This window comes from Bos grunniens, chromosome 15, assembly GCF_055505025.1.
Source record: "Bos grunniens cultivar Pamir isolate PY7600 chromosome 15, Bosgru_T2T1.0, whole genome shotgun sequence".
Taxonomy (NCBI): domain Eukaryota; kingdom Metazoa; phylum Chordata; class Mammalia; order Artiodactyla; family Bovidae; genus Bos; species Bos grunniens.
Window position 1 is genome coordinate 28,407,330 of NC_141179.1, and position 26,870 is coordinate 28,434,199.

A 26,870-nucleotide genomic window follows, 5' to 3' on the forward strand; every position below is an offset into this window, starting at 1 on the left:
CTTGGGCCTGTCTCCTGCCCCCTCTTTCTGGATGGAAGTGTTGAGAACAAGGGCTGGGGCCGGGCTCCTCCATTTCCCAGGTCTTTGGTCTGCCATTCTCTTCCAAGCTCCAGACCTGTGGGGAATAGTAGTCCCTTGACAGCCTCATGTTTTTTCTCTCCTGTGAGCAATGGCATCAGTTTAGTCAACCTTTACCAGAGGCCTGCTCTGTGCTGGGCGCCGTGAGTGGAGAGGATCGTGTAGGGAAAAAGCCATAGCTATGCCATTTCACCTGGCAGATGGGGGCAGCCTCTGCCCATCTGGTTCCCAGCCACCAGTCAGGCCAGCTTCACTTCTTAGCTGAGTCCCTCTCGGCTCAGCAGGCTGCAGGCATAGGGCAGTGCTCCCTCACCTGACTTGAATGGACAGGTGGTGCTTAGGGAACCCGAGATGGAGTGGATGGTGGGGGAATGCCCACCGCGCAAGCTCCAAAAGGGGGGACCTTCGAGATGACCCTGGAAGGCGATTTAAATTTCGGCAGCCTAGGGAGGACAAGATGAGGGGCGGGGCGGGGCGGGGCGGGGGCCGGGGGTAGGGTGGGGCGGGCTTTCGAGGAGGAACCTGGTGAATTAAGGACACAACTCAAAGTCTAGAGGGCTCCTCTTTAGCGGCTCCCTAGCTCCTCTCCCTGCTCTTCCCCGCAGGTGCCACTGGGGGGCACTGTACTTCTGCACTGCTAGACTCTGGCGTCCCGAGCTGGTTGTGCAGGAAAGGCCTTTCCTAGTGGTGCCGGGTGGTGGATGTGCAGTGTGTGGTGGAGTATTAGCTCTTCCCTGCCAGGCTGCCCAAGGATGGAGCGGTGCCACAGTAGGCAGCCCAGAGCCCCCACCGGGTGCCCCTTTCCTTTCTTCACTCCCTATCCTTCGCTGAAGCGAGATTTGAGCGGGTCTCCTTTCCTGGGTGATGGGGTTGTCTGTTTTCCAGAGGAGGTAGAGACTGTTTGAAAAGGGGCAGGGTGGGAGGGCTTCCCTGGTGGTCCAGTGATTAAGACTCTGCCTTTCCACTGCAGGGGGTGCAGGTTCGATCCTTGGTTGGGGAATTAACATGCCAGATCCAATTAAGATGCCACATCCAATTAAGATGCCACATGCCGAGCAGCACTGGCCATAAATAAATACATAAACAAATACATCAAAAAAAAAAAAAAAGGAGGGAAGGATGATAGAAGTCTTTGAGCCTCCAACCCCAGTGTTGATGCTTCAGGCCATGCAGACCCTCTGGATCGGACTGAGCTGTTGCTGAACCCCCCAGTCCCACCTCCAGCTAAAGCGTGTGATTTAAAACCCACCCCAACTGCGAACTCTCAACCTGAGCAGGTGCAGCTGGAAGGGTGGGTCTGCCGGCCTCTCTGGCTCCCACATGGCTGGGGGGCCTGCAGGGATGCCCAGGTTCTGCCTCTCAAGACTCACCACGTGGCCTTGGGTAAGACGCCCTCCGAGCCTTTGTCTCCTCATTTGTGAAATGGGAGAGTAATTATGCTGTCATGATGCAGCTATGAGTATCAAATGAGCGCGTTTGCAAAATGCCTGGCACGTAGCCTGGTCCTCGGGAAAGGTGAGCTCCTGTCTCCGGCTAGGGCTAAAAGCCCCAGAAGGAGAGAGTGGCTGGTTAGTCCCCCACAAGCCTCAGGGAGGGGTCCCCCAACCTATTTCACTGGACAGCCCCTCTTGAATTTCCCCCTCCCCGCAAACCCGGAGGCAGGGAACAGTGTCAGAGGAGCAACCCTAAGTCCAGACGGCAGGGAAAGCCTTCGTGGTCCTGTCCATAAAAGGCTTTTCCCGGCGGTTCCCCGCCGGCAGAGCGGCCCCGCCCCCGCCGGCTCCATCCCCAAAGCACGCAGAGAATGTCTCGGGCAGCCCCCGGTAGACTGCTCCAACTTGGTGTCTTTCCCCAAATATGGAGCCTGTGTGGAGTCACTGGGGGAGCCGGGGGTGGGGAAGGAGCCGGTTTCCTCTGGACAGGAGGGGGCCGGGGCGAGTCAGCGGGGGGGAGGCTGACATCACCGCCGTGGCAGCCCTTTAAACCCCTCACCCAGCCAGCGCCCCATCCTGTCTGTCCAAGTCCAGACAGAGCTCACGCCTTCCTGAGAGCCCCGAGGAACCCCTGTAAGTGCATTTGTCCCGGGTCTGGAGGGGAGTTGGGCTGGGGCTCAGCAGTTGGAGGTCGCAGTGGGTGTATCGCAGGCAGAACTCTCGGGCTCCCAGGCAGGGGGAAGCCCACCCTCTTCAGTGTGCACTCCCCACCTCCACCTGCAGAGGTGGTCCTAGCTTGCTGGGTGGGAAGGGGTTACTAGAGTCCCGTACCTCTTAGACTGGGCAGCCTTGAACCCAATTGAGATGCCCAGGGAGACTTTGCTGGTGCAGAAGGATTGATGGCGGAAACCTGGGAAACTGGGGTCAGGGAGGCACCCCATTTTCAGCCATAGTCACCCTACGTGTGGTGTGATGGGCTCAAAGGTGGAGTCGATTTAGACCCAAGGCTTATTGTCTGCTATCCAGCCAGGCCAGGAGGATGTCGGAGGAGGTGAAGGGGGTGTGCGGTACACCAGGGCTGGAGCGCAGTGACCCTCTGCTGGGTCCCCAGGTCCTGAGCAGCCTAGGAGAGGCCCTGGGTAGCCACTGAGGAAGTGGGACACAAAGCTCCTGTCTTCTGGAACTGGCTAGGGTGGAAGGATGCGGGGACAGTAAGAGAACCGACTCTCCAGGCACGCAGCTCCCTCCATACCCTGAGGCGGAGGTCACCCACCAGCAGAGGATGGGGGTGGCCTGCCAAGAGCCTTGGCGTGACGGCCTGGGCGGTGCAGACAGGGCCAGGCAGGGCCTGCTCCTGAGGTCTGGCGTTTCCTTTAGTGGTTGTTTTTCAAAGGGTAGGTGGGTAGGACAGGTCTCCCCTGACCCCAGAATTTAGTCAAGCCACCGCTCCTGTGCTTGTCCTGTGTCCTGTTTTGTTTGTTCTGAAGACAGGGGGGCACAGCAGTCCAGCAGAGAACCCTGGTTTTCCGGGTTCCTGCTGGGAGGAGCTGCCCCCGCCTCTTGGCAGCTGGGCTTGTTTTTTTTCTCCGGGGAGGGGAGGCTGATGGAGCCACAGGGCGGGGGTGGGGGGTCAAGGCAGAGCCTCAGGCTCCCTGTCCATCCTGTCCTAGGAGCCTTTGCCTGGAAAGACCCTGGGTGGGCCGCTGTCTCCTCTCACCCCTCCCCAGCAGCTCCAAGGTGGGCCTGGAGAGGCCTTTGTCAGAGGGCCTGGCAGGATTCTTCTTGGAACCCTCCGCTTTCAGGCTCTCCACCAGGAGGGAGGAGGGTGGGGGTAGGGTGTCTTTCATCTCCCTCCCTGGTTCTGATCAATCCAAATGTCGTCTCTCGGGGCTGCAAGTTTGTGTCCTTGTCACTGTGAGCCCTGCCACCTTGACTGTCCCGAATCTCCTGAGGCTGGAAGCTGGGGGTGGGAGACTCACTCTGCTTGGCCCCTGTTCCTCATGGGCCCAGTGCGAGGTCTGGGGGTGGGGAGGGGCAGAAAGAGGGGAAGAGGGGAGGGAAAGGCAGGACATAGGAGATGGGGGCTGGGGCCCTGACCATGGGGTGCCTCCTGCCTGCCTGGGATGGTGTGGTGAAAGCTAAGAAGAGGCGGGTGGGTGGGAGGCCTGGATGAAGGATATGGGCTGAAACCCCCTGGTCCCAGCTGCTGGTGTGTCTTGACCCCAGTGCTTCACCCAGGAGTCCTCGGGAAGCAGGGATGAGACACAGCAGGGTGGGGAAGGGAGGGACTTGGCCTTTGGGTTCTTTGACATCACTGGCTGGGATGCTCTGAGAACCACATCCTCGGAGGTGGTCCAGCCCTCACTTTACAAATAAGGAAGCAGACTCAGGGAGAAGTGAGGGGCCGAGTGGCTGGAATTTAGAGGAGCCTTTCTCTTGTTTTCTTCTCCCAAACTTTGCAATCCCCTCAGGGAATATGATTATGAAGAGGGGTGGAGCCTGGAGCAGGAGAAACTGCTTTTTACCGATTGGTCAGGGGCTGGCTTTCTTGGGTCACTACCAGGAGACCGGCTCTGGGGGCAAAAGACCAGCGTTTTAAGGATCTTCACTGAGGGACAGGCCATGTGTTGGGTCATCACAGACAGGGCCTTCTGGAATGTTCCCAGTTCTCTGGGGTAGATATATTATCCTCCCTGCACAGACGGGGCATGAGAGCTCAGGAAAGCCGTCAGCCATGGGGAAGGAAGGGCCGGGCAAGTGGGTTTTGGCAGCTTAGCTGGGACCCTGTGAAGTAATAATGTCCACTGCCTTCCATGGGAGTGGGGAGGAAGAAGGGCTCAGCTCTGACAGGAGAGGGAGTTGGGGGAACACGGTAGTGACTGCCTCCATCCTCAGACCATGCTCTCCCTCCCAACCTCTGACCTCTCTGAGGCCAGGGAATGGTTTGGCCTCATTTGATTCCTCTTTCAAAGGACTCTTCTGATGAGCTCTGGCGCCACGTGATATCTGAGGCCAGCTCAGGTTCCTCCCCACCGGTCACACCCAAGCCTCCTCAGCCGCCTCCCTGCTTGGCCCTGCTCCCGCTGCTCCCCTGCCACTTGTGGGCGCTCCTGAGTGGGGCCAGCCCTGGGCCCTAGGGCCACAAGTTGGGGAGGTCTTCCCTGCTTTGCTTGGCAAATGCTGGGCTCACGTCCCTGGAGAACTCCGGCTTTGTGGTTACTCAAGCTCCCACAGTGGTGAGAGCCTGAGTTCACCAGGCGGGGTGGTGGGTGCACCAGCTGGCAGCCCTCGCACATCTGGCTCCTCTGGGGAAATACAACTTCTTGGCCAAAAGCTCCTGGGCTTTGCTGGCTTCCTAGCCCTTACCAGGGGTGGGAAAGCTTCAGCCTCTGTAGCTGTCGGCTGGAGGCTGAGCTGAGCTAGCAAAGAGCTGGAGTTTTGGGGTTCCTGCTTCTGGGAGAACTGAGAGTTGGAGGGAACCCCATAACTTGAGGCAGAGGCACCAAACCACCTCACACCTCACTGGACAAAGACATCTGCTGGCTTCATTTTGAGGGTCAATGTGGTCTCTTCCAAAAGACCTCTCCAGTGCCTGTCACCAATCTTAGCAAAGAAAGGGTGCTCTAGACCAGGGACTGTTAAACCCATAAATGCAGCCTGTCATCTGTTTGTGTAAATAAAGTTTTATTTGAACCCACCCATGCTCACTTGTTTACATATTGCCCAAAGCTGCTTCGAGGCTACAATGGCAGGGACTTTATGGCCTGCAAAGCCTAAAATATGACTGTCAGTAAAATGACTATCTGGTTATTTACCCAAACAGTTTACTAACTTCTGCTCTAGACTGCCAAAAATCTAGTCTCCAAGTTCAGAGAGGCTTCCTGGACTGAGGGGACGAGCTAGCCCAGGTAAGTGCCGTGGAGCTAGAGTGGTCTCCCCACTCCCCTGATCCTCAGAGCTGGAAGACAAGACCTGCCAGGCACCCGTGACAGCAGAGCTGTTCTCTGACTCCCTGACCCCCTCCCTCTTCTGGCCTGTGCTGCTTTAGCTCCCCGCCAACATGGCCAACAAGGGTCCTTCCTATGGCATGAGCCGGGAAGTGCAGTCGAAAATCGAGAAGAAGTATGACGAGGAGCTGGAGGAGCGGCTGGTGGAGTGGATCGTAATGCAGTGCGGCCCCGATGTGGGGCGCCCCGACCGCGGGCGCCTGGGCTTCCAGGTCTGGCTGAAGAATGGCGTGGTGAGTGACACCTAGGGCAGGGGCCGGGGTCGTGCCATCGTGCCACCGTCATGGGGCAGGGCCCCCCACCCCCACCTCAAGCTGAGTCCTCAGCTGCCTTCTTTGCCTGGCAGATTCTGAGCAAGCTGGTCAATAGCCTGTATCCTGATGGCTCCAAGCCAGTGAAGGTGCCCGAGAACCCGCCCTCCATGGTCTTCAAGCAGATGGAGCAGGTGGCTCAGTTCCTGAAGGCAGCTGAGGATTATGGCGTCACCAAGACTGACATGTTCCAGACCGTTGACCTCTTTGAAGGTAGAGAGAGGAGATGGGTGGATGAAGCAGGTGTACAGGAGGCAGAGGCAGGGATGAGGGATGATCCAATCTGCCACTATGACGGGTCTGCACAGCAGGAGTGGCATACACCAGGAGAATCCCATTCCCATGGTGGGATCTCTGCATCCCCTTCGATTTCAGGACCACCTTTGCCCCTGGGTTGGCCATCTTTCTGAGGGGCACAGGCTGGCTCTGCCTTGGATTCTGTTTACACAGTCCTAAAGGCTGTCTCCCCTCCCCTCTTCCTACTCACAGGCAAAGACCTGGCTGCGGTGCAGAGGACCTTGATGGCCCTGGGCAGCTTGGCAGTGACCAAGAATGATGGACACTACCGTGGAGATCCCAACTGGTTTATGAAGTACGTGGCCACCAGGGGTTCCCTGCATGCTAAGCTCAGGTTTCTACAGGAGGGGGGCTAGCCGGTTAGTGCAGTGGTTACAGGAAGCAGAAAGCCAGAAAAGGTACACAGTGAGGGTCTAGGGTGGGGGAAGTGGGTCCATAGTACATCTTGACTCCTCCCTTTCTACCCTCCTGTCTGAGCCAGTCTTCCCAGCCCTTGCTGCGGGGCAGCTGCAATAAGGAAATGAGAGCCGTGAAAGGCGGGAGGGGATGGCATCGGGCTAGGAGTAACAGAGGAAACCAAAGGCAGATGGCAAACACACAGTCCCGGCAAGTCTTTATCTTGGTTCCTCCTTTCCTAGGAAAGCCCAGGAGCATAAGAGGGAATTCACAGAGAGCCAGCTGCAGGAGGGCAAGCATGTCATCGGCCTACAGATGGGCAGCAACAGAGGGGCCTCGCAGGCTGGCATGACGGGCTATGGGCGGCCCCGGCAGATCATCAGTTAAGAGGGTGAGGGCCGGCGCCCAGCCCCACCTTTGCCCAGCTCGCTGGCCACAGCATCCTGCCTCGCCCGCCTCACACACAGCCGTGTAGTTCCTTCAGCCCCGGCCAAGCTTCGAGGCTCCGTCACTGAGCAAAGGTGACTGCACTTGGGCAGCTTGCCCCCACCCCTCAGCCTCAGCCCAACTCCTGACCCCAAAGCACTGCTCCCCCGGCCCGCCTCCCAGCTCCCCCACCAGCTCTGCCTTCCCCCCATCCTGGGCTGAGCAGGGGAGACGTGGGCTGGTGGTAGCCTGGGCGTGGGCAAGTCCACTGTCCTCCTTGGAAGCAGATGCTCATAGAAGGAGACCCAGCCCAACCTCCCTTGATTTTTTTTTTTTTTGCTGGAATATTTGGGGGGTTGAAATTCAAAAAGAAAAAAAAATATACATAAATTTTTTTCTCAGGCCTGGCTGCCAGAGTCTGATTTGCCCTGGTCGCTTTGGTTCTGGTTCCAGAAGTAAGAGCGAGGGACAGTCAGGCAGCTCGGGTTCTCATGTGTTCCACGATTTCAGGGGGTGGAAGAGGGGCATGGACGACAGTTCTGAAGGGAAAGAGGGGCAGCTTGGTGACTTGTGTTAGCTTTGGCTAGGTGGTCGAAAGGAGTGGGCATAGGGCGACACTGTGTGGAAGGAAGGTTTTTATTTTGGAAAAGCTGTGCAGAAAAAATTCAACAAAATGTTGCTGTGGAAAGAGAAAACCAAATCGTAAGCATTTAAAAAAACAAAGTTCCAAAAAACCAACTCGCTCAGAGGGGAGGAGGCCAAGAATGGGAGGAAGTCGCAGCCTGCCAGGCAGCCGGCCGGCCTCCGGTGGGCACGGCCATTTCCCTGAGTACTTTGCAGAGGAAGATGGGGTGGCAGACCTGCTGAAGATGCCCCAGTAGAGCGGCCTGGGCCTGGGGGCCGTGCCCATCCACAGCCCCGCCAGGTGCATTGTACTGGTCCTTCAGGACAAAGGGGTCAGGGGCGTGCTCAAGGTGGGCTTCTGCTGATCAGGGCTGATGCAGGCAGCTGCTTTCAGGGCACATGTGCTGAGTTAGGGGCTGACTGCCAAACCAACATGGCCAAGTCCAAGGCTGAGGCTGGACGGTGAGGGGCAGAGAGGAAAGGGCTGCCGTTTCTGTCCCCGGGGTCGTTAAACAGACAGGCATATCCGGGGGCTCTTTCCAGCTTCCACCCCTAAGCCCTCTTCCCAAGGGACCCCAGTGACATTTCTGCTGAGATGCTCTTCTGGCCATGTGTGCTGAGGGCCTGGGTGACCCACACTGCTGGCCTGCCCTGGAGAAGCAAGGAGAAGCACACTGCTGGCCTGCCCTGGAGAAGCAAGCCCTAGTCCGTCGTCTGAGACCTTCTCACCAAAAGCTCCTACTCTGTTGGAGGAAGGCTCCACGACTGTTGCCAGCCTGTTCTCTGGCACTGCTGCTCTGCTGACTGGACCTTCTGCAGGCCCACGCCCTCCCTGAGCATGGTCTTTAGCCAGAGGGCGTCTTCAGGCCTCTGGTCCCAGCTGGAAGCACCCGGACTGCTTTCTGCCCAGAGCTCCCAGAACTAGGAAGCAGCTTTCCACACTCCTACAGTCTTAGGAAGTGAGAGCCCATCCCACGGTGGCTGTCAGGCCCCAGGTCAGCACATCTGCGCCTCCTTCCCCTGCAGCAGGTCTGGGGGCAGGAGCTGAGGGACGTCCAAGGCACCCCTGCTCTGGGACAGGCTCCAGTCCCCCTGATCCAGCAGGTCTGGGGCGTGGAGCCTTGAGGTGGTAGGAGAGCCCTCGCTCTCCAGCCCCACTCCACCTGGATCCTGGCTGCTGCAAAGGGGCATTGATTCTAGTTCTGTCCCTTCCTCCTTGGCTTTCTGGCTTCGCTGGGGCCAGTGGCACGGTCCACTCCGACAAATTGGGCGAAAGGCCACATTCCTCTGGCTCAAGTATACTTCCAGCGTGTAGTAAATGGTCCAGAAGACGGTGAAGCAGCCAATCAGCACCAGGGTCTGGGGGAAAGGCAAGCACCTATGTAGGGCTGCTCTCCCGGAAGCCTGCAGCCTTTCTCAGCCCAGAACAGTGGGCTCAGAGAGTCTCTCTCCTTCTGGGGGTTGCCTCTCCCACCCCCAAGCCACACCCTCTGTCCCCCGCTACAAGAGAGTTAGCCAGGAAAATGGGGACCCAGGTCTGCCCAATGCATCGCTCCCAAGATGCCTTGAGTCACCCACCGAGGACAACACCCCAGGGCACCCCTGCCTGCCCGCACCTTGAGAGTGTTGGGGGTGATGGTATAACCGTCTTCCTCGGGGATGTTCAGCCCGGGTGGGCAGGGCAGCATGAAGCCGTCGTGCAGGTATTTCCCACTCATGGCACTTTCTAGCAGCCTGTGGAGCAGAGAGGAGACAACGATGCCCCACTCAGCCTGGTTCCTCTACTCGCCTGCCTTGCCCATCCTCCCGCCTGCCAGCTGGACAGGGCGAGGTCCCACAGCAAACGGGACACAGGAAGCGGAGCTCCCTAGGTGGCCTCCCCATCCTCCACCCCCAAGTCCCCAGCCCTCTGACGCCCACGGCTACACCTACCTCTGTCTGTCTCTGATGTCTACTGGACTCCACACAGAGCCATACAGGGTGAGCTGCCATTGCCGGAGGACGCCGGCCTGGGATGTCTCGTCTCCTAGGGCAGCAAGCAGGGTGGTCCGTGAGCCTGGCCTCACGGCTGGCCAGATGGCAGAAGGCCCGCCCGCCCTGCCACCCAGAGGGACTCAGACCGCATGGGTGGGCAGCCACAGTCGTCTAACTCTGTCCCACTGACCCCGGGGTTCTGCAGACCTGCCTCTTGGGTGCTCTTGGGAATGGAAAGGGGAGGGTGAAAGGGAGCACTCCAAAGCTAAGAAATTTTTCCTCTTTCATGTTTTAGGGTTTTAGCTGGGATTTTTCTTGGGAAAAAAAAAGTCCTGCTAAATTAAAGGTCTGAAGACCACCTGTCTGGTGAGGTACACCTGAGAGTGAAAGACTCTTTGCGACCCCATGGACTGTACAGTCCAGGGAGTTCTCCAGGCCAGAATACTGGAGTGGGTAGCTGTTCCCTTCTCCAGGGGATGTTCCCAAACCAGGAAATCGAACTGAGGTCTCCTGCATTGCAGGAGGATTCTTTACCAACTGAGCTATGAGGAAAGCCTGATGTATACCTAATTTGGGGGAAATTGGGAGGGTTGGGTTCAGTTTCCAATTTTCTCCTTAAAATACTGTATGATTTCACATATGTTACTTCAAATCTTGGGTGGGCCTCAGTTTAAAAAAAAATGGTGAAAATTAGTCCTGCCCTTACCTGCCTACCAGGGCTGGCCGCAGGATGGTTATATGTGAAAGAACTTGAAATGTGGTTTCAACAAGGAATTTGTGTTGCTATCCTGAGGAAAAATGGATCAGTCACTTTGCCAAGGAAGATGAGAGGTAGTATTAATGAACAATTAACGAACAGGTCTCAATGCCCATTCTGTGGACGGGGCATACTTCTTGGCAGCTACCCTTATGGTCCGATGGCACCTAGGTGTTCCACCTGGGACACTCTCTGTGGGGACTCTGAGATCCAGAGGAACGGACGACACTCGTGAAAGGCGGGGCCCTGGCCGGGAGGCAGGCAAGCTTACCTACGTCCCTGATGACGAGTCTGTAGGTCCCTTTCGCCCTCTCCCCCCAGCACCGCACCGTGGAGAAGGTCCAGTCATTGAAGCCGTTGGGATCCCTGGGGCAAGGACACAGGAGACAGAGGAAGGTGTGGAGTGGGGAATTGACCCCTTTGCCCAGGAGCACTTTCTTACTGTAGTAGCAGCTATGGTCTGAGCTACAGCCAATCAGGAGGGTGCCACAAGGGGCCCTCAAGTGCTGGCCCTTGCCCCGGGATGATCTCAGGAGCTGAGGGGCAGGCACGTGTCAACGTGGTGAACTGGAAAAAGCAAACGTGGAGAGCACACCGACCGGCTTGGGAGTCCCGTAGATCTAGGCTCACTGTTACTCTCTCAGGCGCTTACTAGGCCTCTGACTTGTTTCCTCACTTGTAAGAGGAGGTTACAAAGTCTACTCTCCATCGTCTTTCTCTTGGTCGTGCAGAGTGGTAGGTGGGATCTAGTTCTCTGACCAGGAATTGAACCCGGGCCCCCTGCACTGGGAGCACAGAGTCTTAGCCACTGGACTGCCAGGGAAGTCCCTCTGCATCGTTCTTACAAGGACTGAAGAAAACATTCGTAAAGTGCGGTGCCGAGCACGCTGTAAGCACTTGAACAAAGCAGGTCACAAAGCCAACGCCAGGGGAGTTTAGGACAGGGCAAGTGTCTCCTCCCAGATCTTTTCCTGGACAAGGCCCTCACTGCAAAGAGAGCTCAGAAGGTAGGGGCACAAGTACGTACGAGTCCAAGCTGCGGGGGGCGCCGATAAGGGACATCATGCCACTGGGGCAAAAGAGCTTCACTTCCAAGCTGCCACGTCGTGGGTGGGTGATGGAGACGGTCACGGCCACGTGCTCCAGGGTCTTCAGCCCCGACATGTCCAGGTCCATCCTGCTGACTGTGGGAAGTCAGGCTGGGCAGCTGGGAAACCAGCCCCACAGATACTTACGCCCTCACTTCACCCCACCAAACACAAAGGCGTATACAAGTACCTTCGGCAACCCTGACTGAACCTTGTGTACACTAGGAAAGGGAGTGCCCTTGCTGATTTCAAGTTTATAATTTAGAGTCCAGTCGGGAAGGCAACACATAACCAAGACACAAGACAAGAAACAAACGGAGCCATTTCCAACGTTCATTCATTCAAAAAATAATTTCCTCAGTGCCTCCTACATTTCAGGCACCGTACTAGACACTGGGAATGTAAAGATAAGTTGGATATGGCCTCTGCCTTCTACCTGCAAGTGGAAAATGACGTCATATGAGGTCCACATAACTGATGCCAGAACAGAGATGAGGCAGACAGGTTTAGGCCTCAGTTGTGAGACACACTCTGAGGAAGGGACTAAGACTGGTAGAGAGTGCTGGCAGAGGTACTCTAGAAGGGAAAACGGCACACATACAGGCAGAGGTAGAAATGACCAAGTTTCATATTGAAGGAAACACATGTTTTGGGGGGGAAAAAACACTACTGAAGTGATGGGCTTCCCTGGCGGTCCACCGGTTAAGAATCCATCTGCCAATGCAGGGGACACAGGTTTGATGCCTGGTCCAGGAAGAGTCCACATTCTGTGGCGCAACCAAGCCCGTGCGCCACAACTACTGAGCCCAAGCACTAAAACTACTGAAGCCCGTGCACCTAGAGCCTGTGCTCCGCGACGAGAGAAGCCACCGCGACGAGAAGCCCGTGCACCGCAACGAAGAGCAGCCCTGCTTGGCACAACCAGAGAAACGCTGGCACACAGGAATGAAGACCCCACAGAGCCAAAAATACACAAATAAAAGATGAGTTATGCATTCAAAAAAACGAACAACAAAAAATCCACCATACTAGTGATGTGAACAAACTTCAGCGACATTGTACTGAAGGGAAAAAAGCCAATATCGAAAGGACACACAGCGCAGGATTTCACTTACATAATACTCATGAGTAACACTACCTGTAGATGGACAACAGGTGAGTGGCTGCCAGGCGCTAGGGGTGGGGCAGAGGGTCGGGTGTGGCCGTAAGCGGTGACAGGAGTCCTGGGATGGGACGGCTCTCGATATTGATTGTGGTGGTGGTTACACAAGACTGCACGTGGTAAAGCTGCACAGACACACTCACACACATACACACTCACAGAGAATCTATGTCTAACTGGTAAAATCTGAATAAGTTCTATGAATTGGACCAGTATCATTTTCTTGGCTTTCCTATTGTTCTAGTCTAAGACATTTAACACCAGGAGAAGAGCGCATAGGACTTCCCTGAACAGTTCTTTGCACCCTCCTGTCAATCTACAATTATTTCAAAATAAAAAGTTAAAAAAACAAACTAGTGAAGTATTAGACTCAGTTGAGGAATATTAAGAAATTAGGCCGCGATGAGAAATGACTCTTTCCAAGACAGCTTTTCTTCCATTAATTCAGGCCAACAGGCAAAGCACAGAGCAACACCCAATTCTACAGATGAAGAAGCTCAGAGGAGGTGAGAGACGACGGGCGCGGAACCTCGGATGGGAAAGGCTTTAACATTTTTATTTTAAACAAGCAACTGCGAACTATTAGAGATTACTGTGCAAGGATGGAGTTTTTTTTAAAAAGTGTTAAAGGGAGGTTACTCCTAACAGCTGTGGGTAGGCTGAATTGGAGTAGAAAGAAGAAACAGGTGACAGGAAGACCAGCTAAAACAGCTGATTGTAGTCTAGGGGTGAGGCAGTGTGGGCATGGATAGCTGGTCAAAGAAGAAAGAGGGGGGAGTTCCCTGATGGTCCAGTGGTTAGGAATCCGAGTTTTCACTGCTGAGGGCCCGGGTTCAATCCCTGGTCAGGGAACTAAGATCCCGAAAGCCGTGCAGCACAGCCAAGGTAAAAAAGAAGAGAGGGAAGAAAGGGCTCAGGGCTTCCTGTGGCCCCACTGTCTGTCCTTCCTGTTCATCCTGGCCTCCCACTCAGTCCCCCTCTCACTGGGCTCACGTCAGGGAGGAGGGCCACCACCCATTATCAGACAACACCAGTGTTCACGGGTCTACCTGTCCAACGCCATCTCTTCACATCCCTCTCCTTCCTCGACTCCACAGACCTTTCTCCACCCCACGTCAGCACAGACTTCCACGGCCAGACCCCGGGCCTCGTCCTTATCTGGCACTGCTTCACTTCTGAATGGGTCAGTAACTTCCCTTGTGGGATTTATTACGTAAACAACACAAATTAGAACAGTAGTTGAGCAAAAATGAGAACAAAAAAGCTCCTGCAAATTCTTGATGCTGCGTTGGTAAATACACACTGAGCCTTCTCACTGCGTTTGTCTGTGTGCACGTGTGTCTTTTCTCTCACTCTTGCAACTCATGGAAGCCAATGTTCCGCCTTCCCAGAAAGCAACCAGCTGTCCCTTCGCTTTCTCCGCTACCTTCTTTTTTTGGCTGCACCACGCGGCATGTGGGATCTTAGTTCCCCAACCAGCAATCAAATCCGCACCCCTTGCAGTGGAAGTGTGGAGTCTTAACCATTGGACCATCAACCGGGAAAGTCCCTCCACCACCTTCTTGATTCCTTTATTTTCTTGCTCCTCAAGATATCCGTCAAGCTCCTCTTCCCTAACCGCCTAAGATCCCACAGCTCCTCTCTCCAACATGATCTTATTTACATTCCCTTGTTTTCTTTTCCTTTCACAGTAACTATCTGGCAAAAGGCCAAAGCCGGATCAGACCAATTATACAGTCTCTTGGCTGGATTTTCTTGCTTACGCCTTTCCCACTACAAAGGAAAAACAAACCCTTTCTCAACTCATCACTTGTGCCTACTAGTGCTAAGAGCCTGGGCTCTGGAGCCACCCAGCCTGGGTTCAAATTCCAGGTCAGCCATTTACTAGCTGTGAGAATTAGTTTCCTTATCTGTAACACGTACCCCTTATATGGTTCATGGTTAATCATTTTAAGATATACCCTCTGTCTCCTGTTTTCTGCTGTACCTGGGGGCTCCGGGCTCTGGAGAATAAACCTCCCAACTCCTGCCTAGATAAGGAAGGGGCCACCACCTGGCTGCTAAGCATGGGAGAAGGCACCTGGGCGTCCACCTTTTAACTGATGCCTAGTTCTATTCTCTTACCTCATCTTTGTCCTCTGAAGTGCATGGGGCCTCCGAGTCCTGAGCCCTTTTTTTGGCCCCATCGCATGGCTTGTGGAATCTTAGTTCCCACACCAGTGAATGAACCTGGGCCCTGGCAATGAAAGCTCAGAGTTCTAACCACTGGGCTGCAGGGAATTCCCAGCCCCGAGTCTCTGGAAATTCTGTGGCATAAACGAGCTTGTTGCCTAGGATCACTCTTGCAGGCATTTGGTTTGCAATTTTCTTAGCCCTGCTCACTTCTCCATTCATGCTCTATCTTCCAAAACCGTACTGCAATCTCTACTTTGCTGTGATCTCTTCTCTCATTCTCCTTGTCCTTGTGCTCATTCCACTTCTATTCCTTTACTCTTACTTTGGTGAGGTTGTACATATGTACATTTATATATGTGAAATTTACATATATATAAATTTTTACTATGCATGTAGGTGTGCTTAGTCACTCAGTTGTGTCCAACTCTTTGCGACTCCATGGACTGTAGCCCACCAGGCTCCTCTGTCCATGGAATTTTCTAGGTGAGAGTACTGGAGTGGGTTGCCGTTCCCTTCTCTAGTGTACCTTATTGACCCAGGGATCGAACCTGGGTCTCCTGAATTGCAGGCAGATTCTTTACCGTCTGAGCCACCAAGTGACACATTACAAAGCATAATAGAACAGAATAGAATCCTAAAAGAGACCTGAGCGTGCTCGTCTGTGTTAGCATGTGTACAGAGTGGCATGCTATATGCATTCACTTATTGGTGTGTACAGGGACTTGGGTAGCCATGCATGTGAGAACATGAGAATTATGTTATTAGAATTGAGCCAGTATATTAAATGAGTTAACCCTTAGGCCAGTGCTTGGCACATAAAAGGCATTTATCTTTTTTTTGGCTGCGCTGCATGGCATGCAGGATCTTAGTTCCCTGACCAGGGATGAAGCCCGTACCCCCTGCATAAGTGCGGAGTCTTAACCACTGGACCACCAGGGAAGTCCCAGAAGCACTCATCTTAGTTGATGGTGATCATCATATTATTATTTTACCTTTAGCAACATGGGATCTCATTCAACCACCGCTGAGAAGATCCCAGGGCTTTATTTGCCCATAATCTTACGGAAACTAGAAAAATCTCTATCCTTGTCACTATCCTTGTTTAGGGATCAGAATAAGAGATGTCAATCTAGGAATCATTTGTGGAGAGGTGGCAGCTAAAGCCATAAGTACAACTGGGCCATCGAGGACGAAGACGTACAGGGAGGGTCAAGAACATGGCATGAGTCTCAGAAGGAACTCATGGTTTGGAAGTAGTGAGGTGAGTGAATAGAAAACCAAGTTCCTCAGGCCAGCAGAGGACCATGGAGCAAAGCAGGCCACTGGAGCCACAGGACGAGCTGGGAAGAGGAGGTGGAGGAGAGGGAAGGCTGACACACAGGCCTCGTTAATCCGGTCTGATAACAGGGCTAAGCATCATCGACCGAGATGAGCTGTGAGCTGGCCCCGGGTCTGAGCCTGAGAGGGGCACCTCAGAGCGATGAAGTAAGTCTTCAGCAGTGGAGAGAGGGTGATATAGGTGAGCAGTTGCTTTGGTTAGTTCATTTGAAAAGGTTACTAGCTGGAGGCAGGCAGGGGCTTAAAGGTGTTTCCTAACAGATGTGCTGAGGGTGTTGGAAGGCAGAAGGAGCAATCAATGGGGAGGGAAAGATTTGGAGCCAGGAAGGAACAGGACTGAAACATGGCTGGCGGGGGATGGTAGTAGCCAGCTGGGGCTGCAAACAAGGATAAAAGGGTATTTGCAAGAGGTGTTCAGGAATCTTCTGTAAATACACACAGGCTCCCTTGTGTTTGAGATCCGCCTCCCAAGCCCCACCCTCTCTCCTGCCCTCCAAAGACATTTCAGACCCAGAGTCAGAGCTAAAGGAACCAAGGGGCCCTCCTGCCAATGGGGAGAAATGACAACCTGTCTTGCTCTAGAGCTGCCCTGCCTGAAGGTGGCACCGGCCACATGTGGCTATTTAAAATCAATTACTGGGACTTCCCTGGTGGCCGAATGGTTAAGAATTTGCCTTGCAATGTAGGGGCCATGGGTTCAATCTCTGGTCGAGGAACTAAGATCCCTCGTGCCATGGAGCAGCTTAGCAGCACAAATAGAGAACATTTCCACCATCATAGAAAGTTCTCTTGGTCACCACTGCTCTAGAGTCTTGGAATTTCACCTCCTTTCCATAACAGGAATATTTACTTCCTTCTATCTTACAAAAAAGTTCACCTGCCAGCCCTTGGACACTGACTTGCCCAGGTCTTGGTGGGAAAGACTATCACTTGGCCATAGGGGAAGAGGTTTGCTGACCGTCCGGGACTGAGTTGCTCAGCTCTACGTGAACTGGACTGACTTCCTGCAGCCTCCAAGAATGCCCATGAGTCTGGACCTTCAGTTCTGTCTGGAGTCACAACAACAGAGAGGAAGACATCTTTGCTGACCCTGGAGATCAGCAGACTGCTGGCTGCCCTCCAAACCCATGAAGGGCTCCATTAGCAAAACTCGCTGAGTCTACCTCCCTTTTCTCTGTCTTTCTCTCCCCTACTCCAACTCCTGCTCTCCTCCTCCCAGGACAATCTGTCCTTCTTTCTCCTGCTTTTTTGTGACAAACAAGTAGTTTCCAGATGCCTCTGTATCGAGGGAAGTTTGTCAGACATGCCGGGGGAACGTCCCTGGTTAGTGGGAGGCAGAGGATGATGAAGTTGAAAAGGACCCTAACCCGCTTCTAAGCTGACTACCTCACTTGATGGATGTGACTGTGGGTTACTGTTAATTAAATGAGAGACAGCAGCTCTGGATAGGAGGTAATAAAAGTTAAAAGATGTACTGTCTCCAAGACATGTGAGTGCAAAGCCCTGAGGTTCCTACTTGAACTGCATTCCTGGGAATGTTCCTACACTCTTCTGCCTTGGCTGATGCTTTATGCCCTTTCCAAGATAGCATTCCTTTTACGGAAAATGCAATGAACCAGGCCCATGGATTTCCTTCCACGTAGAGGGGAAACTGGGCAAGTGCTGGACATGGTTAGGGAGAGAGACAACGGAACTCTTCCCACCCAGGGGAGCAGCCCCAACCCTCCCTTCTACGCTCCCATCTTTGGCCATCCCTCCTTGTGGCCACTGTGCTGGCCTCATCACTTCCTAGGAGGGTGGCAACAGCGAGAACAAAGCTCCACCTGGGTACAAAGCATGACATGCTTCCGACTTTACAAAACACAGTGGAGAACTCTGCTTGTCAAAATTCCTTGAGGAAAAAAAAAATCCCCAAAGAACTGGAGGGATGGAAAACTCTCCAGTGGCAACTCTGGGGAGTCCGCAGAGAGAGGATCCTCTAGCACGGCTGAGTACCCCAGCCCAGCCGCCCTCTTTTCTGGGAAGGGTTTCAACCTCTGGGCTCAACACGAGACCATGTCTCGGACTGCCCACAGACAGCCCTCACCCCTTCAGACAGTCCCATGGCCCCGGGTGGGATGGAGGTGGAGGCGGAGGGAGGACCACTCCAATCTAGAGAGCCCTCTGGGGACTCCTCTGTTCTCCCCCAACAGGTTCCAGCTGATTCTGTAATTAGACAAGCCTGAGAATCAAAGGGAGACATTCCCAGCTCCTTCACTTCATCCAAAGCCCACTGGGCTGCAGAGGATCATCTGGCAAGTTCCTAGCATGGAAGTCAAAGGAACATCTTTCGACTTGTGCCTGTCTCCCCAGGTTCTGGCCCAGCCCTCCCACCAGCCTTCCTAATAGCTTGCTCAGCAGCTCCCTCCCACCACCTGTAACTCAGGAGAAAGGTCTCTCAAGCAGCCAGGGGGCCAGCCAACTCAGAAGCAGCAACATGTCCTAAAATGGTCAAAGAGAACGCCGCAGATCTGGCTGGAGCTCAGCTCCTAAAGGAAGGGGCAGGACCAGCAGGAGGACGAGTCTAACTTCTCCATCACCCCGCCCTGAGCCTCTGGCCTAGGATTAACCCCCTTTCTGCTGACCGCTTACCATTCCACAGCACCTCCAGGGGGCGGGCGGACAGTGGGATCGCCTTGTTCTCTTTCAACACAGGGCTGACGTAGGAAGCTAAGTAAGGGACAGATGTCCAGATCTGTAAAAGGAAGAGGGGGCAGCGAATGAACAAACGGACAGACCTCGCACAGCCAATCTCGCCTACCTGACCCCTAGGGCTGCACTTTTTATTTCTCCCTTAATCATCACTGTCTTTCGCTCTGCAGACAACCTGGACTGTTCCCTACAGCATCACAACACGGAGCCAGGGGACACAGGCAGATGGGGAGCTGACACCCTGAGGGCTCCACGCAACACTGAGGTCTCATTTACTCTCCTGTCAGTTTAAGAAACTTTATAGAGTGTTGAGCCTGCTTCTTCGTGGGTAAAATGGGTCTCGGGTGAATGAACATCTATTAAGCACCTACAACATGACGGGCAGTGTTTCAGGCATTCGGCCCGCCCCCCTCGCCCCCTCCACGCAGGACAGCCATTCACCTTGGCGGCGTTCACAAGTCTCCAAGCGTTGAGCAGGCCGAATCCGTGCTGGTGGCTGTGGCTGAAGCCGGCCTCATTGGTGATCCAGTCCGCGTGGCGGTCCTCGTACTGACAGCACAGGGGTCCTGGTGAGCCTTGCGGAGTTTAGGTTTCCTGACTCACCCTGATGGCTCTTCCAGCCCAGACTCTCCCACAAAGGCTGCTAGGAAGGGACTCCCCGAGGAAAGCTGGGACAAAAGGGCAAAGCCCCGTGATGTCATCAGCCCAACGGCCTGTTTACAGAGGGACCTGGGAGCCCGGCCAGAATGCTCCTTTGCAGGTGAGATGGCCGCAGGACAGGGACAAGTGAATTCAGGTCTGTGGTCTTGGTGGGGTCTCCACACTGCTTCAGTAGGAATGCAACTCTGGGAGACACTGGCACCTAATGCCTGGGACATCTAGAATCTGAACCTCCTGATACCTCCAAGCCCTCGGGACCAAAACTCTGAGGTGGGCCAGGCCAGGCCGTGCATCTGCCTGTGAAGCGCTCACCCGGGTGGCCGTGAAGACGATGATGTGCTGGACGTCACGCCACGTGAGGCAGGGCCGCACCTGCAGCATCAGGGCTATCATGCCAGCCGCTAGGGGCGCGGCGGCCGAGGTCCCTGTGTGGCCCTCGGTGCAGCCGGTGCCCTTCTGAAGGTCCCAGTCGGTGGTCACCTGGGAAGCAGAATGGGGGGGACGGGGGCTGGTTAGGGCTTGCGTTTCCAGGGCAGTGGGGGAGGGGGCAGGGCAGGGCCTCAGAGCCAGCGAGCCTCCCGGGGACCTCTGCGTCTGGCCGGTCAGGAGGAAGGAGATTCTTCATCCTCCTGGGCCTTACAGGAGAACCTCTGGAGAGCTGAGAAAAACCAGTTACTCTGAGGGTCTTGGCTGCAGTGGCGTGGAAAGGAGGTGGAGAGGGGAAAGGCCTCATGTGTCCTGATTCCTGCTCAGCTGATGATCCCTTCCCCAATCCCCCCGCCCCTGCAGCCGTGGAGACAGAGGAGCGGCCGGGGAGCTCCAGGGCCCCCAGCTGGAGCTGGAACAACAGTGACGGCAGCGGGCGAGGAGCTCTGGCTTGGCAGCTCAGAGACGGGGCTGGCCTGATGTCAGGGTGAACACAGGGAGTGTGTCCCAGGGAGAGGACAGCGTCCCCCCTCGCCCACTGGTGGGCTCAGCATGGGCGGAGCATCTGCTCCAGGGAGGATGAGAATGTGGAAAGAACTGGATGCCAGACAGGTGCCGTGTCCCTCCCCCTCTCACCTCCCACCTCAGGACTGCAGGTAGAGAAGGGGGACCTGAGGCACTTGGCTCTGAGGAGGGAGGTGGCCCACCCTGGCCTGTGGCGATCGATGGGCCAGGCCACCTCCCTCCTCAGGGCCAAGAGCCTCGGGTCCCCCTTCTCTACCTGCAGTCCTGAGGTGGGAGGTGAGAGGGGGAGGGACACGGCACCTGTCTGGCATCCAGTTCTTTCCACATTCTCATCCTCCCTGGAGCCACACAGGGTGGAGCCGGGGAGGGCCCTGCCTGAATCCACTGCAGCCCATGGCCCTCTGGATCTAGCAGGTGGTGCCCATGCTAACACTAGAACATCTTTTCCTTCCAGGCTTCTCTCCTGGGTCAGATACCAAGGTGCTACCTTCTGCCAAGAGCTGCCCTTTCTCCACCGTCCTTGCTGTTTGCCTTCCAGCTGTTATAGCAGCTGCCAAGACATGTCATTTCCACTCAGATGCCGTGCTCTCACAGAAGAGAAGGGAAAAACTCTTCAACTGGAAGTCTCAATGAGGGTGGGAAGCCTGGTCTGTGCCAGGGAGCAGATTAATTTTTTCCTGTTAAGGAAACAGCCTCACAGTGACAGTCTAGTGTGGAGCCGGGAGGCTGGTAAACTTGCCTCTGGTGGCAGGAGCCCTGGGCAGCAGACGGTGGGGTGGCGTGTCCCTCCGTGCCCGCCCTGGGGGAGGCAGCCCCACCAAGCTGGTCATTGAACAGAAACTGGCAACTGGTTTTCAAGACGGACAACCCAAAGATGGGAGGTTGGCTGAACAAACTCTCTTTGCATTTCTGGACAAATTATAGTTCAGATAGAAAGTGGTGGGGGTGAAGCAGAGTTGAATCCGGAGGAGAAAAGACAGGTGCCCCAGAACAAGGGGATCTCGTATGCCCGGTAACTTCTTGGGCCCCGACTGTGGCTGGGATGAGCAAGAGTCCTGCCAGGATGTTCCTGCTGTTCCTCCCCCTCTAGCCTGGCCTGGGCTGGGGGTGGGTGGTGCCCCTCTGCACCCAGACTCCTGTCTGTTAAGCAAAGCCTCCTGCCCGCTTACTTTAGCTCATTCCCTTTTTTCTTCTCCCAGGGTGGGGGAAGGGGCTGGGGTCACCTGGCCCAGAGCCTTGGAACATTGTATTGACCAGAAGTCATTGAGCAGCAAAAACAGAATTTCAGTTTGGGAAAGAGAATTTGACCCAGAGGCAGCAGCCCAATTCCCAACAGCCCCAGAGAGTCCTCCCAACTGCGAGCCACTGGAGGAATGTGACACCGGCTGGCTGCGGCCCAGCCCTGCCCCAGAGCCCCCCGTCCCCAGGTCACTCTGTTACGGGCATCGGGACGGGCAGGGAGCTCTCAGATGACGGGCTGGAGCTGAGCCAGCTGGGGATAGGCACTGCACTCTGAATTCCTTCACAGGTTCCCACAGCTTGAGAAACTCCACTTGCTTGCTCCAACCTCTTGTTTGCTGTGACTCCAAGCCCAGCTCTAAGGAAAGAGCTGTCTCTGGGGTTGACGGGGACATTCCAGACTCCTTTTCCCACCCATGCGGTGCAGACAACCACTAGCTTTACTCCTGAGGATGAACAGGATCAGAACTCGCAGTATTTACGTAAGGACTGCATAGCAACACAATGATGATGCATAGCAATGCAATGATGATTTTTTTTTTAAGCCCATAGAAATTAGGCAAAGCCCGTATTCTACCAAAGGAAGACATTTCAAAAGTTCTTTCATCCATGTGTGCTCAGAGTGATTCCTATAAAACATGCATTATTTGTTAAGTTAAAAATTTAAAGATGAAGGAGCTTCCCTCATGGCTCAGTGGTAAAGAATCTGACTGCCAGTGCAGGAGACACAGGTTCAATCCTTGGGCTCAGAAGATTCCACACGCCTCGGGGCAACTAAGCCCTTGCAGCACAACTACTAATCCCGCACAGTGCTCTGGAGCCTGGCAGCTGCGTACTGGGCCCATGTGCCCCAGAGCTTGTACTCTGCAGCAGGAGAAGCCACCCTGGTGAGAAGTCCAGACACTGTAACGACAGAGACCCCCACTTGCCAAAACTAGAGAAAAGCCCGTGCAGCAAGGAGGACCAGCACAGCCATACATAAATAAGGTTTTTAAAAATTTAAAGATTAAAAACCCTTTACACAGATACATTTAGAGTCTTCAACTCCATTCTACCAACAGGGGCAGACTCTTAGGGAAACAGATCTGCTAGGGAAGAGGATCCCGAGAGCCGGGCTGGGGAGCAGAGGGCCGGTGGGTGGGGCAGAGCACTCACGATGCTCCGGAGCATCTTGTCCCCGCCGCTGAAGGTGACCGCCAGCATGGAGGCACACTCCTCGGCGTAGAAAGGCATTCGTCCCTCCTCGTCCACAGCACCTGGGGGAGGAGCAGGGAAATGGGAGTGGAGGTGAGGGTCTGAGGACATCAGACTCACCTCTGAGTTATCGTTGAGGGGTTGGTCCTGGGCTTAAAACATGATCTCAGTGGTCCAAGTCCTTCAAGTACCCACACGCCTCCCCGAGACAAGCGGTCTCAAATGGCAGAGGGTAGTCTGTGCCGAGACCATTCTTTCAGCAGACTGCAGGGGGTGGCCACTCGACACGGACTCATCCATTCACACACGCGTTTCTGTTACTTATCGGTCATCTACCGCGAGTCACACACTGTGTGAGAGATAGGGATTGTGGGGAAAGGCCACAGACCTGATCTCAAGGAGCCCATGGTCAGGGGAGGTCAGGGAAGTAGGTACAGGTGGGATGGTAAATGCCTACAGCAGGCAGCATAGGTAAAAGGCAGTTAATTTAGGCTGGTGTGGCAGGGAGGTCAGGGAACGTTTCAAGCAGGAGGGAAGTGACCCGTGAGAAGAGAGGCTGGACCAGAGGCCTAACCAGCTGTGGTGGTGGAGGTGGGGGCGGGGGGCACGGAGGGGGTTATCTTAGATGATGGGTAGGAAGTGCTCCCGGGAATAACTTATAAGGAAGTCCTGACCTCCCCTGAGAGCAGGGCTGGTTCTTCCTCACTATCAGAGTCTGAAGAGAGACTGTGCACACACACTCAGACAGACACATGGAAGCTAGGGACACACCCAGACACATGGTCCCCTCACCCCTGAGGGACACCCAGATACACGGTTCCCTCACCGCTGAGTAACACACACCCACATACACGGTCCCCTCACACCAGAGTGACACACACACAGACACACGGTCCCCTCAACTGAGTGACACACACACAGACACACGGTCCCCTCACCCCTGAGTGACACACACACACACGGTGCCCTCACCCGAGTGACACACACACAGACACACGGTCCCCTCACCCCTGAGTGATATACACCCAGACACACGGCCCCCTCACCCCTGAGTGACACCCAGATACACAGTTTCCTCACCCCTGAGTGACACACACCCACATACACTGTCCCCTCACACCTGAGTGACACATACCCCCACACCCAGATACATGGCCCCTCACTACTGAGTGATACACACCCAGACACACAGCCCCGTCACCCGAGTGACACACACACAGACACATGGTCCCCTCACCCCTGAGTGATATACACCCACACGGCCCCCTCACCCCTGAGTGACACTCAGATACACGGTTTCCTCACCCCTGAGTGACACACACACACACGGTGCCCTCACCCGAGTGACACACACACAGACACACGGTCCCTTCACCCATGAGTGACACACACCCAGACACACGGTCCCCTCACCCCTGAGTGACACGCACCCAGACACATGGTCCCTTCACCCCTGAGTGACACGCACCCAGATACATGGTCCCTTCACCCCTGAGTGACACATACACACACAGTCCCTTCAGCTCAAGTGACACAGATGCGCACCCAGACACATGGTCCCTTCACCCCTGAGTGACACATACATACACACACAGTCCCTTCAGCTCGAGTGACATAGACGCACATCCAGATACATGGTCCCCTCACCCCTGAGTGACACACACCCAGATACACAGTCCCTTCAACTCTGAGTGACACGCACCCAGATACACGGCCCCTCACCCCTGAGTGACACACACCCATACATGGTCCCCTCATCCCTGAGTGACAAATACCCAGACACACAGTCCCCTCACCCCTGAGTGACACACACCCAGATACACAGTCCCTTCAACTCTGTGTGACACGCACCCAGATACACGGCCCCTCACCCCTGAGTGACACACACCCATACATGGTCCCCTCACCCCTGACACACACACCCAGATACACGGCCCCTCACCACTGAGTGACACACACCCATACGTGGTCCCCTCACCCCTAACACACACACCCAGATACACGGCCCCTCACCCCTGAGTGACACACACCCATACGTGGTCCCCTCACCCCTGACACACACACCCAGATACACAGCCCCTCACCCCTGAGTGACACACACCCAGACACACAGCCCCTCACCCCTGAGTGACACACACCCATATGTGGTCCCCTCACCCGACACACACACCCAGACACACGGCCCCTCACCCCTGAGTGACACACACCCAGACACACGGGCCCTTCACCCCTGAGTGACACACACCCATACATGGTCCCCTCACCCCTGAGTGACAAATACCCAGACACACGGTCCCCTCACCCCTGAGTGACACACACCCATACATGGTCCCCTCACCCCTGACACACACACCCAGATACACGGCCCCTCACCACTGAGTGACACACACCCAGACACATGGTCCCTTCACCCCTGAGTGACACACACCCATACATGGTCCCCTCACCCCTGAGTGACAAATACCCAGACACACGGTCCCCTCACCCGAGTGACACACACCCAGATACACGGCCCCTCACCCGAGTGACACACACCCAGACACACGGTCACCTCACCACTGACACACGCACCCAGATACACGGCTCCTCACCCCTGAGTGACACACACCCAGACACAGTCCCTTCACCCCTGAGTGACACACACACAGATACATGGCCTCTCACCCCTGAGTGACACACACCCAGACACATGGTCCCTTCACTCCTGAGTGACACACACCCAGACACATGGTCCCTTCACTGGAGTGACACACACACACACACGGTCCCTTCAGCTCGAGTGACACACACACACACATCCAGATACATGGTCCCCTCACTCCTAGGTGCCACACACAGAGATACACGGTCCCTTCACCCCTGAGTGACACACACCCAGATACATGGTCCCCTCACCCCTGAGTGACACACACACACAAATACATGGTCCCCTCACACCTGAGTGACACACACCCACATACACGGCCCCTTAGCACTGAGTGACACACACCCAGACACACGGTCCCCTCACCACTGACGCACACACCCAGATACACGGCCCCTCACCTCTGAGTGACACACACCCAGATACATGGCCCCTCACCTCTGAGTGACACACACCCAGACACATGGTCCACTCACCCCTGAATGATATACACCCAGACACATGGTCCCTTCACCCCTGAGTGACACACACCCAGACACACGGTCCCTTCAGCCCTGAGTGACACACACCCACACAGTCCCTTCAGCCCTGAGTGACACACACACACACAGTCCCTTCAGCTCAAGTGACACACACACATATAGATACATGGTCCCCTCACCTCTGAGTGACACACACCCACATACATGGTCCCTTCACCCCTGAGTGACACACACCCAGACACACAGTCCCTTCACCCATGACACACACCCAGACACACGGTCCCTTCACGCTTGACTGACACACACCAAGATACACGGTCCCCTCACCCCTGAGTGACACACACCCACACACATGGCCCCTCACCCCTGAGTGACACCCACCCACATACACGGTCCCCTCACACCTGAGTGACACACATCCACACACACGGTCCCCTCACCTCTGAGTGACACACACCCAGACACACGGTCCCTTCACCTCTGAGTGACACACACCCAGACACATGGTCCCTTCACCCGTGACACACCCAGATACATGGTCCCCTCACCCCTGAGTGACACCCAGATACACGGCCCCTCACCCCTGAGTGACACACACCCAGACACATGGTCCACTCACCCCTGAGTGACACACACCCAGACACACGGTCCCTTCACCCAAGTGACACACACCCAGACACACGGTCCTTTCACCTGAGTGACACACACCCAGACACACTGTCCCCTCACCCCTGACACACCCAGACACATGGTCCCTTCACCCCTGAGTGACACACACCCAGATACATGGTCCCCTCACCCCTGAGTGACACCCAGATACACGGCCCCTCACCCCTTAGTGACACGCACCCAGATACATGGCCCCTCACCCCTTAGTGACACACACCCAGACATATGGTCCCCTCACCCCTGAGTGACACAAACCCAGACACACAGCCCCTCA

At 55.2% G+C, this 26,870-nt stretch overlaps 2 protein-coding genes and 1 long non-coding RNA gene across 5 annotated transcripts in view; 2 read left to right on the top strand and 1 right to left on the bottom strand.

The window, feature by feature from the left end:
- Nucleotides 1-2,089: 2,089 nt before the first annotated feature.
- On the top strand, nt 2,090-7,349 carry TAGLN (transgelin). The gene is made up of 5 exons (XM_086339402.1): nt 2,090-2,144; nt 5,560-5,751; nt 5,865-6,042; nt 6,319-6,421; nt 6,765-7,349. Exons 2-5 carry the CDS (start codon nt 5,572-5,574, stop codon nt 6,907-6,909), a joined length of 606 nt encoding a protein of 201 aa, XP_086195528.1. The 5' UTR covers nt 2,090-2,144; nt 5,560-5,571; the 3' UTR covers nt 6,910-7,349.
- Nucleotides 7,350-7,568: 219 nt separating this feature from the next.
- Nucleotides 7,569-26,870, bottom strand: part of PCSK7 (proprotein convertase subtilisin/kexin type 7) — a 30,520-nt gene continuing 11,218 nt past the window's right edge. For 2 of the 3 annotated variants that reach the window (XM_086339385.1, XM_086339384.1), the window contains 9 exons: nt 22,763-22,863; nt 19,730-19,897; nt 19,199-19,306; nt 18,698-18,800; nt 11,331-11,487; nt 10,575-10,669; nt 9,505-9,598; nt 9,189-9,306; nt 7,569-8,931 (listed from right to left, as the gene is read on the bottom strand). In XM_086339385.1, the coding sequence (XP_086195511.1) occupies nt 8,569-8,931; nt 9,189-9,306; nt 9,505-9,598; nt 10,575-10,669; nt 11,331-11,487; nt 18,698-18,800; nt 19,199-19,306; nt 19,730-19,897; nt 22,763-22,863 (1,307 nt within the window). In that variant the 3' untranslated portion in view covers nt 7,569-8,568. Of the gene's footprint in view, nt 8,932-9,188; nt 9,307-9,504; nt 9,599-10,252; nt 10,335-10,574; nt 10,670-11,330; nt 11,488-18,697; nt 18,801-19,198; nt 19,307-19,729; nt 19,898-22,762; nt 22,864-26,870 lie in introns of all 3 variants that reach the window. The other variant, XR_015141880.1, reaches the window with a different exon arrangement.
- Nucleotides 19,208-22,635, top strand: LOC147357510 (uncharacterized). The gene is made up of 2 exons (XR_015141881.1): nt 19,208-19,517; nt 20,823-22,635. It is a non-coding gene; the product is annotated as an uncharacterized LOC147357510 (long non-coding RNA).

Excerpts from the sequence above, each read along its gene's own strand:
- TAGLN (XM_086339402.1), top strand. The coding sequence starts at position 5,572 with ATGGCCAACAAGGGTCCTTCCTATGGCATGAGCCGGGAAGTGCAGTCG. Across the intron at positions 5,752-5,864 it reads TCTGGCTGAAGAATGGCGTG|ATTCTGAGCAAGCTGGTCAA; the intron begins GTGAGTGACACC and ends TTTGCCTGGCAG. Across the intron at positions 6,422-6,764 it reads GATCCCAACTGGTTTATGAA|GAAAGCCCAGGAGCATAAGA; the intron begins GTACGTGGCCAC and ends CTCCTTTCCTAG.